The sequence below is a fragment of the Homalodisca vitripennis genome, chromosome 2 (genome assembly GCF_021130785.1).
Source record: "Homalodisca vitripennis isolate AUS2020 chromosome 2, UT_GWSS_2.1, whole genome shotgun sequence".
In the NCBI taxonomy this organism is placed as follows: domain Eukaryota; kingdom Metazoa; phylum Arthropoda; class Insecta; order Hemiptera; family Cicadellidae; genus Homalodisca; species Homalodisca vitripennis.
The window spans coordinates 80,025,679-80,040,133 of NC_060208.1; the positions used below are offsets into that span (position 1 = coordinate 80,025,679).

At 35.5% G+C, this 14,455-nt stretch overlaps 1 protein-coding gene across 1 annotated transcript in view; it reads left to right on the forward strand.

The window, feature by feature from the left end:
- LOC124354238 (aldose reductase-related protein 2-like) overlaps positions 1–14,455 on the forward strand; it is a 41,538-nt gene that overhangs the window by 13,841 nt on the left and 13,242 nt on the right. The window contains exon 4 of the mRNA XM_046804546.1: positions 2,549–2,719. Within this exon, the coding sequence (XP_046660502.1) occupies positions 2,549–2,719 (171 nt within the window). The remainder of the gene's footprint in view (positions 1–2,548; positions 2,720–14,455) is intronic.

Consider the following 14,455-nt stretch of genomic DNA (forward strand, 5'->3'; position numbering starts at 1 on the left):
TCTAATTTTAAGAAATCGATTGTTCCACCACAACCGATTGTTTGATTGTTTTTTGCTATGTTTTTTTAATGTATTACAGTACGCGCGCTGAAGGTTCGGCTCCGAGTCAACCGAGCGGACTATGGTGGGGGACGGGTGGATTGCCCGATATAACAACTGTTCTGCAGACATCCGCCAATGTTTGGCCCGCTGCAGTCTGAATATTTATTGTCCCTGTTCTCAGGATTCTTTATACATCAGTGTTTCGTATTCATTCATCTGTCATAAAATTAGTGTATAAACAATACACTCCAAAACACTTTCTATTCGAATATAATACAATGAAATTCAACATAATTTCATTAAAGTTTAAACTTTTAGTTTATCACAGATCACCACTATGGCCTAAAGTGTTTTTTTTTTTTTCAGAAATAAACTATTGCAAAGTGATTCAATGTTAAACTTTCAAATGGTATTGCCGTGTTGCATTTACGTGAATGGGCCATAAACTGTAGGGCAGCGGTGTCGGTGATACATTCCACTTCAGACTAAGTTACGGCTAACCTAAACTATGTATCTGAAAAAAGTTAAATCTAAAATTAACTTCAGTTCATTCAGAAAAACTTTCCCGCTGGTGAAAGTTTCCTGACCAAATAATAAAAAAAATCCTCACATACAAACTTTTTTGTATCACAATTTTGGCACAGTTAATTTAAAAATATATTTTATTGAAGAAAAGTAATAAAACATTGAAACTTAATACATCCATTAGCATTGGCATAAACAGGAAAATAGATCTGCGAAGTTTCAGAATTTTATTTGTACAGGAAGTTGGTCTAACCATAAGTTGATTGTCGAGCGAGAATTAAACATTGCCGTCCGTGACGGATCATTGGAGAGTCAATGTTTTTATTTGGTTATTAAGGCAACGATAGGGCCGAACCTTCAGCGCGCGTACTGTACATTATTTTTTTTATGTACATTATAAGTTTTACATCAATACAGGAATTAATTTATACTCTTATAAAGAGAGGATTACGAATATATAATGCGTAACATCTTGGAACTGTTTAAAATGCGACAGGAGTAGGTCGAAACGAAGCGATAATACTCCTTTGTTATCTACTGTTCAGTAGGAGAAATTTATTTTAAAACGGAATCTACCGGCGACTCAGATTCGAGCTCAACAGGACCAATTAAAAAGTTAAGTTGGTAAAAAGTGTTTCAACGAAGTTTTGCACAATGCTCATAAGGCAGTGTGTATTAAAATGTAAGTAAGTTTTCCAAATTAAGGATACTATTATTGGATATAAAAAATCAACCTCATTGGAATGGGCCTAATCGAATTTCTGAATTTAATTCAATATACGTTTATGAAGTCAACCTGGAAGTGCATTTTTGCAAGCCCAACCCGGCCACCTTATTTTTCAACAAACCAAACGTAAACTGATAAGCAAATGGTTGAGATAGCCGAGGACCGACCTTGACCGACTTCCTGCTGGAAATAAAACCATTTCGTAGGAGGTAGTCAATAATGAATTTATAGAGTTCTTATATAAATACTCTGATTGGGTCGTCGACAATCGAAATAGTATTAACTTATAGTTAATGTACAAACCGATAAGAGTGGTTGAACCGGTTGGTCATTGGGCCAACCGACTTCTGCAAATTTTCAGGAAAGGGTCGAGGGGTGTCGTCCATCACTCAAGTTATTTAAACGTGAAATAAAATGACTTTATTCGCTACACAGTCACTGGATTATGAGTATACCTACTGACCATAAATACCTATTGATGGACAAGAACACAAAATATAATTTGCCATTTTAATTGTTGTAGGATATGCTCGTCCTCATAAATAAAAATATACATGGTTTAAGGAGGTGGAAATAAAAAATAACTATGTTTTTTAATATTAGCCAATAGTTATCAAATAGAAATCTCTAAAGTGTAATTTCTATAAATAACTTTTTCCTTAACCTTACACAATTATTTGATATCTTATTTTAGGTTGTGACATATCGTGGGATTTCTCATTTGAAGTCAATGAGGCATTTACTGGGTTTTCAATGTTTAAAAGACGTGTTTATAAATTGACCAATACCCAAAATAGGCCTAGGCTGCTTCGTTGTACCCGGTTATGGAACGTATACAAGATAGAAACCAAGTAACCTAGATACGTTCTAAAATCACCATCCAAACAAAGGTAGTAAAGAGGTTTTAGATTAATCATATTTTTTACCAGACATCGCTCTAGACCAGCACTATCAAGACCAGTTTTCGCTCCACCTGATAGTAGGCTATGTACCTGGTAGATTTTTCGATTGTATGATTTGTTTAATCTGACAAGAAACATTTGAACATGCAAAAATGTGTCGTGCCTTTTAATTTTAACGAATTTACATTTAACTCATAATTTAATTTTAAAAAAGCCATTGCTAAAATTGTATCTTACATGTGCGTACCGATGTAGTAAGAAAATCAGACGCCGCATAGATAATTTAGCACAGTCCCGAATATATTATGTTGTAGATACTTCTAGCGGTGAAACTAATCAATGTTTTTTCCAGCATGAAAAAGGAATTTCGAGGAAGGAGGCCATCATCCGAGCCATGGAAATTGGATACAGACATTTGGATACAGCTTTCGCGTATGAGAACGAAGCGGCCATCGGAGATGCCATTAATGAATGGATTGAGCAGGGAAAATTGAAAAGAGAAGACCTTTTCATCACCACGAAGGTAGAATATTACCTGTATTGTGCCTTTAATAACCTAAGGTCGTTATAAAAACTACTTATGTCTGTTAGTGCTATTCTAGCATAGAAGTACACTTCGAGGACTTAAGCTGCGCGCGTGACCTTGAGTGTGTGGTGATAGACGGGAGGGGTGGCGGGGTACTGATATGCGCTGCGTCCCGAAAACATTTCTTGTGATTCACGGGTAAAACCCTCCTTTCAGGAATCGTATTGACCCAAATAATTCATCACACTCGAAACAATCAGTATGTTTTGTGACATACATATGTTGTATGCTGATTGTGGTGGAATTAAATAATAAGAGAATACCAAATAATAGCAATAATAGGACTTATCCTTGTTTTTCAGTTGTTATAGTGTTGTTTAACATGTTTTTGAAAATAACGTATTTGTCAATACTAATCTGCAAATCGAAATCGTGAGTTTTAAGTCGTTAAAGAGATTGTTGTGCCTTCATCTAAGCAGCTAGCACATAAACGCAACCTGCCACACAGATAGCGTTTATTTGTTGAAAGGGTAGTGTTTGGGCCCTACGAGCACAGCTAACTTCTTTCAACTGTAAAGGTTATAGGGAATGGCACGTGTGCTTAGTGGCGGCGTGTGGGAGCGCCAAAATGTAAAAGGGTTGAAATAAAAATGTAAAATTGGCCTTTAAAACTTGAAATGCTGGGGACGTTCACTGCGTGACTTATGTTATACGATAAAGTAAGTTCGTGTTCTATAAATTACACACAGGTGCAAATCACTTTTTGAACATTTGTTAGACAACTGAGTATATGTTATCCCGCACAACTCATAAAGTACCAAAGATAAACCGACATGCGCGTGGTAGCTTGCGCATAATAGACGAGGAGACAGGAACAACTGCTACTATACACATCCGTGTGTGCTCATGCAACCCCCTCCCCCCCATCAACGATCCTGAAATTAAAATTAACGAAACCACGATATCATACAATTGCACCTTAGTGTTAATAGTACGGTATGTGTTCATCCTGTTAATTGTTAAATGGACTATCATATGTATAGGCCTAATAAAAATACGGTGGATGCTTTAGTAGTTAAGTGGTGCTTTTATATATCACGTAGATTTTTGTATTGTTATACAATACCAGTTGTTCATAATACTATAATAGTGGAGATAATAGCATAGCTAATTGCTTTCTATAGTAGTCACAATCTGAAGCTGATGCTCCATGCAGTAAGTAGAAATTATCGAAGATACATCTGTTAAAAGACAATGTTCAACAAACAGTACCTATGATTAGATTTGTTTGAGAATGTGTCGACGAAATTGTAATACATTTAAATTGTGTACCGGGTCAAATCACACAATAAGCTTAGGTTGACGTGTGAGGATCTGTGAATCCACCCCAATACCCCAACCGGGTCAAATGTGAGAGATTTCGAAGTTAAGTCGCTGACAATTATCTACTGGGGGAGGATAGACAGGCCTGGGCCTTGGGGGCAGGATTTTCTTGTTGTGTTTGCCTCCTCCAAGAAAAACTATGATTTCCGAGCCTGGACCTAATAGAGTGCTGAAGTCGTGTACAAGAACGCGGACGTATACCATCACAGAACACCTTTTGTTTACATTTTCCTAGCTCGATGAATTCAAAACCTGATTTGCTGATTTCACATTTACGAGTCCAACGCGTGACGGAAACGTTTTGAACGTAACTACCGATCATCAAGATAACCGACCATATACCTAAAAGTCCTTCCGGCTCAGTCGGAAGAAGTAGGCATATTTTGTGATAACTAATATGAATAATAATTATTTTTCATTGGATTTACATTTACTCAGTCTCTCGAAAACCATGTAAGCTAGACGTAAACATTTAGTTCAAAATGTTTAGGAAATATTATAAACATCCCTGACCACCTTTTTTTTCTCTAGACCCTTACAAAACTGAGTTATGATATTTTAAGAAGGAACAGCCACCATATTGAAACGAAATGATGAAACAAAATTTATTTATATAAGCCAATGCCAGTACTGAGTATCAACATGTTTGGGGTTTTTCTAAGGAAATATATACATTCATATTTTAACGGGGTTGTTTTCAGCCTCTGGGACTCATCTTTGGTGCAGTTATGCAGACAATTTTGTTAAGTGTTGCCACATTTTCCCAGTGGTACGAAAACAAACCTTATCTATGTTCCAAATTTGAACTTTCTAAAATGTCTGACTTAAACGAAAGCTAAACAATTACGCTTCTTTTACATTAATCACACCTCAACATCAGGGTTAATGATTGCTATGGTGCATATTTTCCCAGTGGTACGAAAACAAACCCTATCTAACGCCAAATTTGAACTTAAAAAAATGTCTGACTTAAACGAAAAAAAAAAACAAATACGCTTCTCGTCCATTAATCGCAACTCAACATTGGGTTAATGATTGCTATGGTGCATATTTTCCCCAGTGGTTGGAAAAAAACCCCTATCTATGTTTCAAATGTCAACTTTCTAAAATGCCTGCCTTAAACGAAATTTAACAATTACGCTTCTCATACATTACTCGCACCTCAACATTTGCTATGTTGCATATTTTCCCAGTGGTTGGGGAAAAAACCCTATCTATGTTTCAAATGTGAACTTTCTAAAATGCCTGACTTAAACGAAAGTTAAACAATTACGCTTTTCATACATTAATCACACCTCAACATTAGGGTTAATGATTGATATGGTGCATATTTTCCCAGTGTATGAAGAAAAACCCTATCTAATACCAAATGTGAACTTTCTAAAATGTCTGACTTAAGCGAAAGTTAAACAATTACGCTTCTCATACATTACTCGCACCTCAACATTAGGGTTAATGATTGCTATGGTGCATATTTTCCCAGTGGTTCGAAAACAAACCCTATCTAAAGCTAAATGTGAACTTTCTAAAATGTCTGACTTAAACGAAAGCTAAACAATTACGCTTCTCATACATTAATCGTACCTCAACATTAGGGTTAATGATTGCTATGGTGCATATTTTCCCAGTGGTTGGAGAAAAAACCCCTATCTAAAACCAAATGTGAACTTTCTAAAATGTCTGACTTAAACGAAAGCTAAACAATTATGCTTCTCATACATTACTCGCACCTCAACATTAGGGTTAATGATTGCTATGGTGCATATTTTCCCAGTGGTTGGAGAAAAAACCTATCTAATACCAAATTTGAACTTTCTAAAATGTCTGACTTAAACGAAAGCTAAACTATTACGCTTCTCAATCACACCTCAACATTAGAGTTAATGATTGATATAGTGCATATTTTCCCAGTGTTTGAAGAAAAACCCTATCTAAAGCCAAATGTAAACTTTCTAAAATGTCTGATTTAAACGAAAGCTAAACAATTACGCTTCTCTTACATTAATCGCACCTCAACATCAGGGTTAATGATTGCTATGGTGCATATTTTCCCAGTGGTTGGAGAAAAACCCTATCTAAAACCAAATTTGAACTTTCTAAAATGTCTGACTTAAACGAAAGCTAAACAATTACGCTTCTCATACATTAATCGCACCTCAACATTAGGGTTAATGATTGCTATGGTGCATATTTTCCCAGTGGTTGGAGAACAAACCCTATCTAATACCAAATTTGAACTTTCTAAAATGTCTGACTTAAACGAAAGCTAAACAATTACGCTTCTCATACATTAATCGCACCTCAACATTAGGGTTAATGATAGCTATGGTGCATATTTTCCCAGTGGTTCGAGAAAAAACCCTATCTAATACCAAATTTGAACTTTCTAAAATGTCTGACTTAAACGAAAAATAAACAATTACGCTTCTCATACATTAATCGCACCTCAACATTAGGGTTAATGATTGATATGGTGCATATTTTCCCAGTGGTTGAAGAAAACCCTATCTAAAGCCAAATGTGAACTTTCTAAAATGTCTGACTTAAACGAAAGCTAAACAATTACGCTTCTCATGCATTAATCAAACCTCAACATTTGGGTTAATGATTGATATGGTGCATATTTTCCCAGTGGTTGGAGAAAAAAACCCCTATCTATGTTTCAAATGTGAACTTTCTAAAATGTCTGACTTAAACGAAAGCTAAACAATTACGCTTCTCATACATTAATCGCACCTCAACATTAGGGTTAATGATTGCTATGGTGCATATTTTCCCAGTGGTTGGAGAAAAAACCCCTATCTAATACCAAATATAAACTTTCTAAAATGTCTGACTTAAACGAAAGCTAAACAATTACGCTTCTCATACATTAATCGCACCTCAACATTAGGGTTAATGATAGCTATGGTGCATATTTTCCCAGTGGTTGGAGAACAAACCCTATCTAATTCAAATGTGAACTTTCTAAAATGTCTGACTTAAACGAAAACTAAACAATTACGCTTCTCATCCATTAATCGCACCTCAAGATTAGGGTTAAGATTGCTATGGTGCATATTTTCCCAGTGGTTGAAGAAAACCTGCTATCTAATGCTTCTAATGTGAACTTTCTAAAATGTCTGACTTAAACGAAAGCTAAACAATTACGCTTCTCATACATTAATCGCACCTCAACATTAGGGTTAATGATTGCTATGGTGCATATTTTCCCAGTGATTGGAGAAAATAACCCTATCTAAAACCAATTGGAAACTTTCTAAAATGTCTGACTTAAACGAAAGCTAAACAATTACGCTTCTCATACATTACTCGCACCTCAACATTTGCTATGGTGCATATTTTCCCAGTGGTTGGAGAAAAAATCCTATCTAATACCAAAATTGAACTTTCTAAAATGTCTGAATTAAACGAAAGCTAAACAATTACGCTTCTCATACATTAATCGCATCTCAACATTAGGGTTAATGATAGCTATGGTGCATATTTTCCCAGTGGTTCGAGAACAAACCCTATCTATGATTCAAATGTGAACTTTCTAAAATGTCTGACTTAAACGAAAGCTAAACAATTACGCTTCTCATACATTAATCGCACCTCAACATTATTAATGATTGCTATGGTGCATATTTTCCCAGTGGTTGAAGAAAACCTGCTATCTAATTTCAAATGTGAACTTTCTAAAATGTCTGACTTAAACGAAAGCTAAACAATTACGCTTCTCATACATTAATCGCACCTCAACATTAGGGTTAATGATTGATATGGTGCATATTTTCCCAGTGGTTGGAGAAAAAACCCCTATCTAATTTCATATGTGAACTTTCTAAAATGTCTGACTTAAACGAAAGCTAAACAATTACGCTTCTCATGCATAAATCGCACCTCAACATTAGGGTTAATGATTGCTATGGTGCATATTTTCCCAGTGGTTGGAGAAAAAAACCTATCTAATACCAAATGTGAACTTTCTAAAATGTCTGACTTAAACGAAAGCTAAACAATTACGCTTCTCATACATTAATCGCACCTCAACATTAGGGTTAATGATAGCTATGGTGCATATTTTCCCAGTGGTTGGAGAAAAAAACCCCTATCTAATACCAAATATAAACTTTCTAAAATGTCTGACTTAAACGAAAGCTAAACAATTACGCTTCTCATGCATTAATCGCACCTCAACATTAGGGTTAATGATTGCTATGGTGCATATTTTCCCAGTGGTTGGAGAAAAAACCCGATATCTAATACCAAATGTGAACTTTCTAAAATGTCTGACTTAAACGAAAGCTAAACAATTACGCTTCTCATACATTAATCGCATCTCTCAACATTAGGGTTAATGATAGCTATGGTGCATATTTTCCCAGTGGTTGGAGAAAAAACCCTATCTAATACCAAATGTGAACTTTCTAAAATGTCTGACTTAAACGAAAGCTAAACAATTACGCTTCTCATGCATTAATCGCACCTCAACATTTAGGGTTAATGATTGCTATGGTGCATATTTTCCCAGTGGTTGGAGAAAAAAACCCCTATCTATGTTTCATATGTATACTTTCTAAAACGTCTGACTTAAATTAAAGCTAAACAATTATGATTCTCAATCATAAATCGCACCTCAACATTAGGGTTAATGATTGATATGGTGCATATATTCCCAGTGGTTGCAGAAAAACCCTTAATTATGTTTCATATGTATACTTTCTAAAACGTCTGACTTAAATTAAAGCTAAACAATTATGATTCTCAATCATAAATCGCACCTCAACATTAGGGTTAATGATTGCTATGGTGCATATTTGCCCAGTGGTTGGGGAAAAAAACCCGTATTTAAAACCAAATGTGAACTTTCTAAAATGTCTGACTTAAACGAAAGTTAAACAATTACGCTTCTCATACATTACTCGCATCTCAACATTTGCTATGGTGCATTTTTCCCAGTGGTTGGGTAAAAACCTTATCTAATACCAAATTTGAACTTTCTAAAATGTCTGACTTAAACGAAAGCTAAGCAATTATGCTTCTCATACATTACTCCCAACTCAACATTGGGGTAATGACCGCTTTGGTGCATATTTTCCCAGTGGTAGGAGAAAAAACCCTATGTTTCATATGTGAACTTTCTAAAATGTCTGACTTAAACGAAAGCTAAACAATTATGCTCCTCATACATTACTTCCAACTCAAAATTAGAGTTAATGTTTGCTATGGTGCATATTTTCCCAGTAGTTGGAAAAAACCCCTATCTATGTTTCATATGTGAACTTTGTAAAATAGGGGGAGCACTAATGTTGTATTATTTCCATGGTAACTGTGAATATTTTGTGCACAGTTTTTTCAGTAACTACTGGAGATATTTGAGCCAAATTTTTACCATATATTCTTTACATATGAAAGTACACTTTAACACAAGGATTTAAAAATAAAGCCACTAATAAAAATTTAATTAAATTTTAAAATTTACTTATATTTTTCTTAAATATAACGTGTTGTTTTATTTTATAAATTTGGAACAAAAAGAGATAATGCTATTTTCCTGTGTTAAAGTGTGCTTTAGTATGTTAGGAATAAGTGGTAAAAATTTGGTTCAATTATATGCAGTAGTTCCTGAGAAAACTGTGCACCAAGTTGTAAAAACATAGTTTTCGGAAAACTGAGATAAAAGAGAAGAAAACACAAAATATTTATTTACAGTACCTTTGGCATCCTAAAACAGGCCAGCTCCATAGCTTGGATCATCAGGATCTTCTTCAGTGTCCTCCAACCTTCTCTTGATCTGTCTTTTCTTCTGCCTTGCTTGTTTTTTCATTTCAGACGAGTTCCGTTTAGAAGCTTGTATTCGGAGTTCATCCATTTTCTTCATGCTGTTGATGGTGTGTTTCCCTATGTCCATGCCTAGCTTACTTATGACTTTGCACTTAGTGATGTTTCCATCGTTGAAAGATGACACAGCATCATAAACTCCAAAATGTAGAGTTTTCAGTCCGACAAACCCGGTTTTCGGCAACCTCGACCAAATCACAGCGTTCACGCTTTCATTCGGGTTCTGGGTCTTCCCGTGCAGACATTTCTTCAACAACTCTTTATCTGTTAGGCTTTTAAACACAGGTTTGATAAACTCCATAATGCAGGTTGGTACACTATTCTTATGGGAATAAGTTTTATTTCCTATAATAGACTTTTGGTAGCCGCACCAACTAGTTTCACTCTTAGGGCATAGTCCATGGTGTGGGTCATCATCAGTAGACAGCTTGTGATAGTACATGGCCCAAATGTCTTTTACCATATTCTGTACATTGTCAGTGTTTCTCCTTATGGCTAGGCCATAATAGGTCTGAAATCTGTCAATGACAGCATTAGATAGCCTATTTTTGCCACCCAAACCTTTACCGTCACTAAGTTTTAAATGTTTGTTTTCATTTTTCAATTTTCTTAATCTAGTACCCATCCTTTTCTGTACATGTCCCAGACATTCTAATTTGCTGATTTCACAGTCTGGGCCATAGGGATTCATTTCTTTCACGGCAGCAAACCCCTTAGAATCCCCATCTCCAAGGTACTCAGTATAACGTACGTTATACGCACTTTTGGACCGATTAAAAATTTCTACTGCCCCCTGCACCTCCATCCCTCCACTGGAGCCTTTATAGTTTGCAGTGCATTGATGGCTATGCTGTTCTTTGTTGGGGCATTTACAATATTTGGACAGTATTGAACAGTCATTTACCTTGTCAGTGTCAAAGCTGGTGGCAGTAACAACTCCATTGAGAGATGTGTGGCCTTTCTTTTGCCATGTCCCGTCGAGAGCCACTGCCAAGTCTCGAATCCCATTATTTACAACTACAGCTTCCTCCACTGCATCTTTCATGCTCTGAAAACAAATATCTTCTGCTACTGAGCCCAAAACATCGTTATAAGACTCAAAATGTGTGGGCGGAGGGGGCAAATTCATTATTCCAAGTAGAGTTTGCGCAGATTTATGACCTTTGCCAATGGAGCGAAGGCCATACACCAATCGAACATTACTCTCATACAGCTTGGAATTGTTCAGCTTTTTGGATGATTTGAAATCATGCTTGTTTGAACAATTTTTACAAAATATTTCAAGGTTTGAGGCCAAACCAATGCTACTAACTAATCGTACTTCGATCCCCGATTCGCCACAAAGCGAACAATCCACAGACTGAGCTAAAGCGTCACACAATAAAGATAAATCTAAAACTATATTTACACTATTTACATTAGAATCACTGTACATGCTATATACATCATCCAGATCACCAATCTTCTTTTCAGAAGTACTTTGTTTTGGTTCGAGTTCATCAACAACCTGTAACTGAGATGTGCTAGGCCTAGGACTATCCAATGTGTTAGGCCTACTTTGAATTAGGTTGTCACTTGGTTGAGGAGGTAAAGGTAAGTTAGCTTTAGGAATACCTACATTTCTTCTTTTTTTGAACACAGTATTAGGTCTTCTTGGTCTCCTTGCCATAATTGAACCATAAAACACAAAACAACCACTGAAAAAAGAAACCACAATAACAATGTTTTGACTGAAATGTAAACAAACAATACAGCAATTAAAGCCCACTACACAGTTCTCACTATTACAGATGACACTAGTACAGGTTAGCCAACAGCAGAAACTGAAATCATTAGAGTTTGTAAATGAGTTGCAGTACTATAGTAACGCACAATAACAATGTTGCTTGTCGTTTTGCGCGTCACATCATATCTTTAAAAATTATTTATGTGCATTTCCAAACGTCTTTTCATCATGTGTTATATATCAAAATGTCCGCAATAAGTCCGTATTTCATAAAAAAATTAAAAAATAAAAGTCAAAATTTTTAGTTTTTTACCCTCGTGCTCCCCTTAAACTAAAGCTAAACAATTATGCTTCTGATACATTACTCCTACCTCAACATTAGGGTTAATAATTGCTACGGTGCATAGTTTCCCAGTGGTACGGAAATAAACCCTTTCTATAGCCAAATTTGAACTTTCTAAAATGTCTGGCTTAAACGAAAGCTAAACATTTTCGCTTCTCTTACATTAATCACACCTCAACATCAGGGTTAATGATTGCTATGGTGCATATTTTCCCAGTGGTACGAAAACAAACCCTATCTAAAGCCAAATGTGAACTTTCTATTATGTCTGATTTCAACGAAAGCTAAACAATTACGCTTCTTATACATTACTCGCACCTCAACATTTGCTAAGGTGCATGCTTTCCCATTGGTTGGAGAAAAAAACCCTATCTAATAAAAAATTTGAACTTTCTAAAATATCTGACTTAAACGAAAGAAAAACAATTACGCTTCTCATACATTACTCGCACCTTAACATTGGAGTAATGATTGCTATAGTGCATATTTTCCCAGTGGTTGGAGAAAAAAACCCTATCTAAAACCAATTTTAAACTTTCTAAAATGTCTGACTTAAACGAAAGTTAAACAATTACACTTCTCATACATTACTCGCACCTTAACATTTGCTATGGTGCATATTTTTCCAGTGGTTGGAGAAAAAAAACCCTATCTAATACCAAAATTGGACTTTCTAAAATGTCTGTCTTAAACGAAAGCTAAACAATTACGCTTCTCATACATTAATCGAATCTCATCATTAGGGTTAATGATAGCTATGGTGCATATTTTCCCAGTGATTGGAGAAAGTAACCCTATCTAAAACCACTTGTGAACTTTCCAAAATGTCTGACTTAAACGAAAGCTAAAGAATTACGCTTCTCATACATTACTCGCACCTCAACAATTACTATGGTGCATATTTTCCCAGTGGTTGGAGAAAAACCCCTATCTAATACCACATTTGACTTTCTAAAATGTCTGACTAAAACGAAAGCTACACTATTACGCATCTCATACATTAATCGCATCTCTACATTAGGGTTAATGACAGCTATGGTGCATATTTTCCCAGTGGTTCGAGAACAAACCCTATCTATGATTCAAATGTGAACTTTCTAAAATGCTTGACTTAAACGAAAACTAAACAATTACGCTTCTCATCCATTAATCGCACCTCAACCTTAATTGCTCCGGTGCATATTTTCCCAGTGGTTGAAGAATACCTGCTATCTATGTTTCTAATGTGAACTTTCTGAAATGTCTGACTGAAACCAAAGCTAAACAATTATGCTTCTCATACATTACTCCCACCTCAACATTAGGGTTAATGATTGCTATGGTGCATATTTTCATAGTAGTTGGAAAAAAACTCCTATCTAAAACCAAATGTGAACTTTCTAAAATGTCTGACATAAACGAAAGTTAAACAATTACACTTCTCATACATTACTCGCACCTCAACATTTGCTATGGTGCATATTTTCCCAGTGGTTGGAGAAAATACCCTATCTAATACCAAAATTGGACTCTCTAAAATGTCTGTCTTAAACGAAAGCTAAACAATTATGCTTCTCATACATTAATCGCATCACAACATTAGGGTTAATGATAGCTATGGTGCATATTTTCCCAGTGGTTCGAGAAGAAACCCTATCTATGATTCAAATGTGAACTTTCTAAAATGTTTGACTTAAACGAAAGCTAAACAATTACGCTTCTCATCCATTAATCGCACCTCAACATTAATTGCTCTGGTGCATATTTTCCCAGTGGTTGAAGAAAACCTGCTATCTATGCTTCTAATGTGAACTTTCTAAAATGTCTGACTTAAACGAAAGCTAAACAATTACGCTTCTCATGCATTATTCAAACCTCAACATTTGGGTAATGATTGATATGGTGCATATTTTCCCAGTGGTTGGAGAAAAAAACCGCTATCTATGTTTCATATGTATACTTTCTAAAACCTCTGACTTAAATTAATGCTAAACAATTATGATTCTCAATCATAAATCGCACCTCAACATTAGGGTTAATGATTGCTATGGTGCATATATTCCCAGTGTTGCAGAAAAACCCTTAACTATGTTTTATATGTATACTTTCTAAAACGTCTGACTTAAATTAAAGCTAAACAATTATGATTCTCAATCATAAATCGCACCTCAACATTAGGGTTAATGATTGCTATGGTGCATATTTTCCCAGTGGTTGGAGAAAAAACCTGTATTTAAAACCAAATGTGAACTTTCTAAAATGTCTGACTTAAACGAAAGTTAAACAATTACGCTTCTCATACATTACTCGCATCTCAACATTTGCTATGGTGCATTTTTCCCAGTGGTTGGGTCAAAAACCATATCTTATACCAGATTTGAACTTTCTAAAATGTCTGACTTAAACGAAAGCTAAGCAATTATGCTTCTCATACATTACTCCCAACTCAACATTGGGGTAATGACCGCTTTGGTGC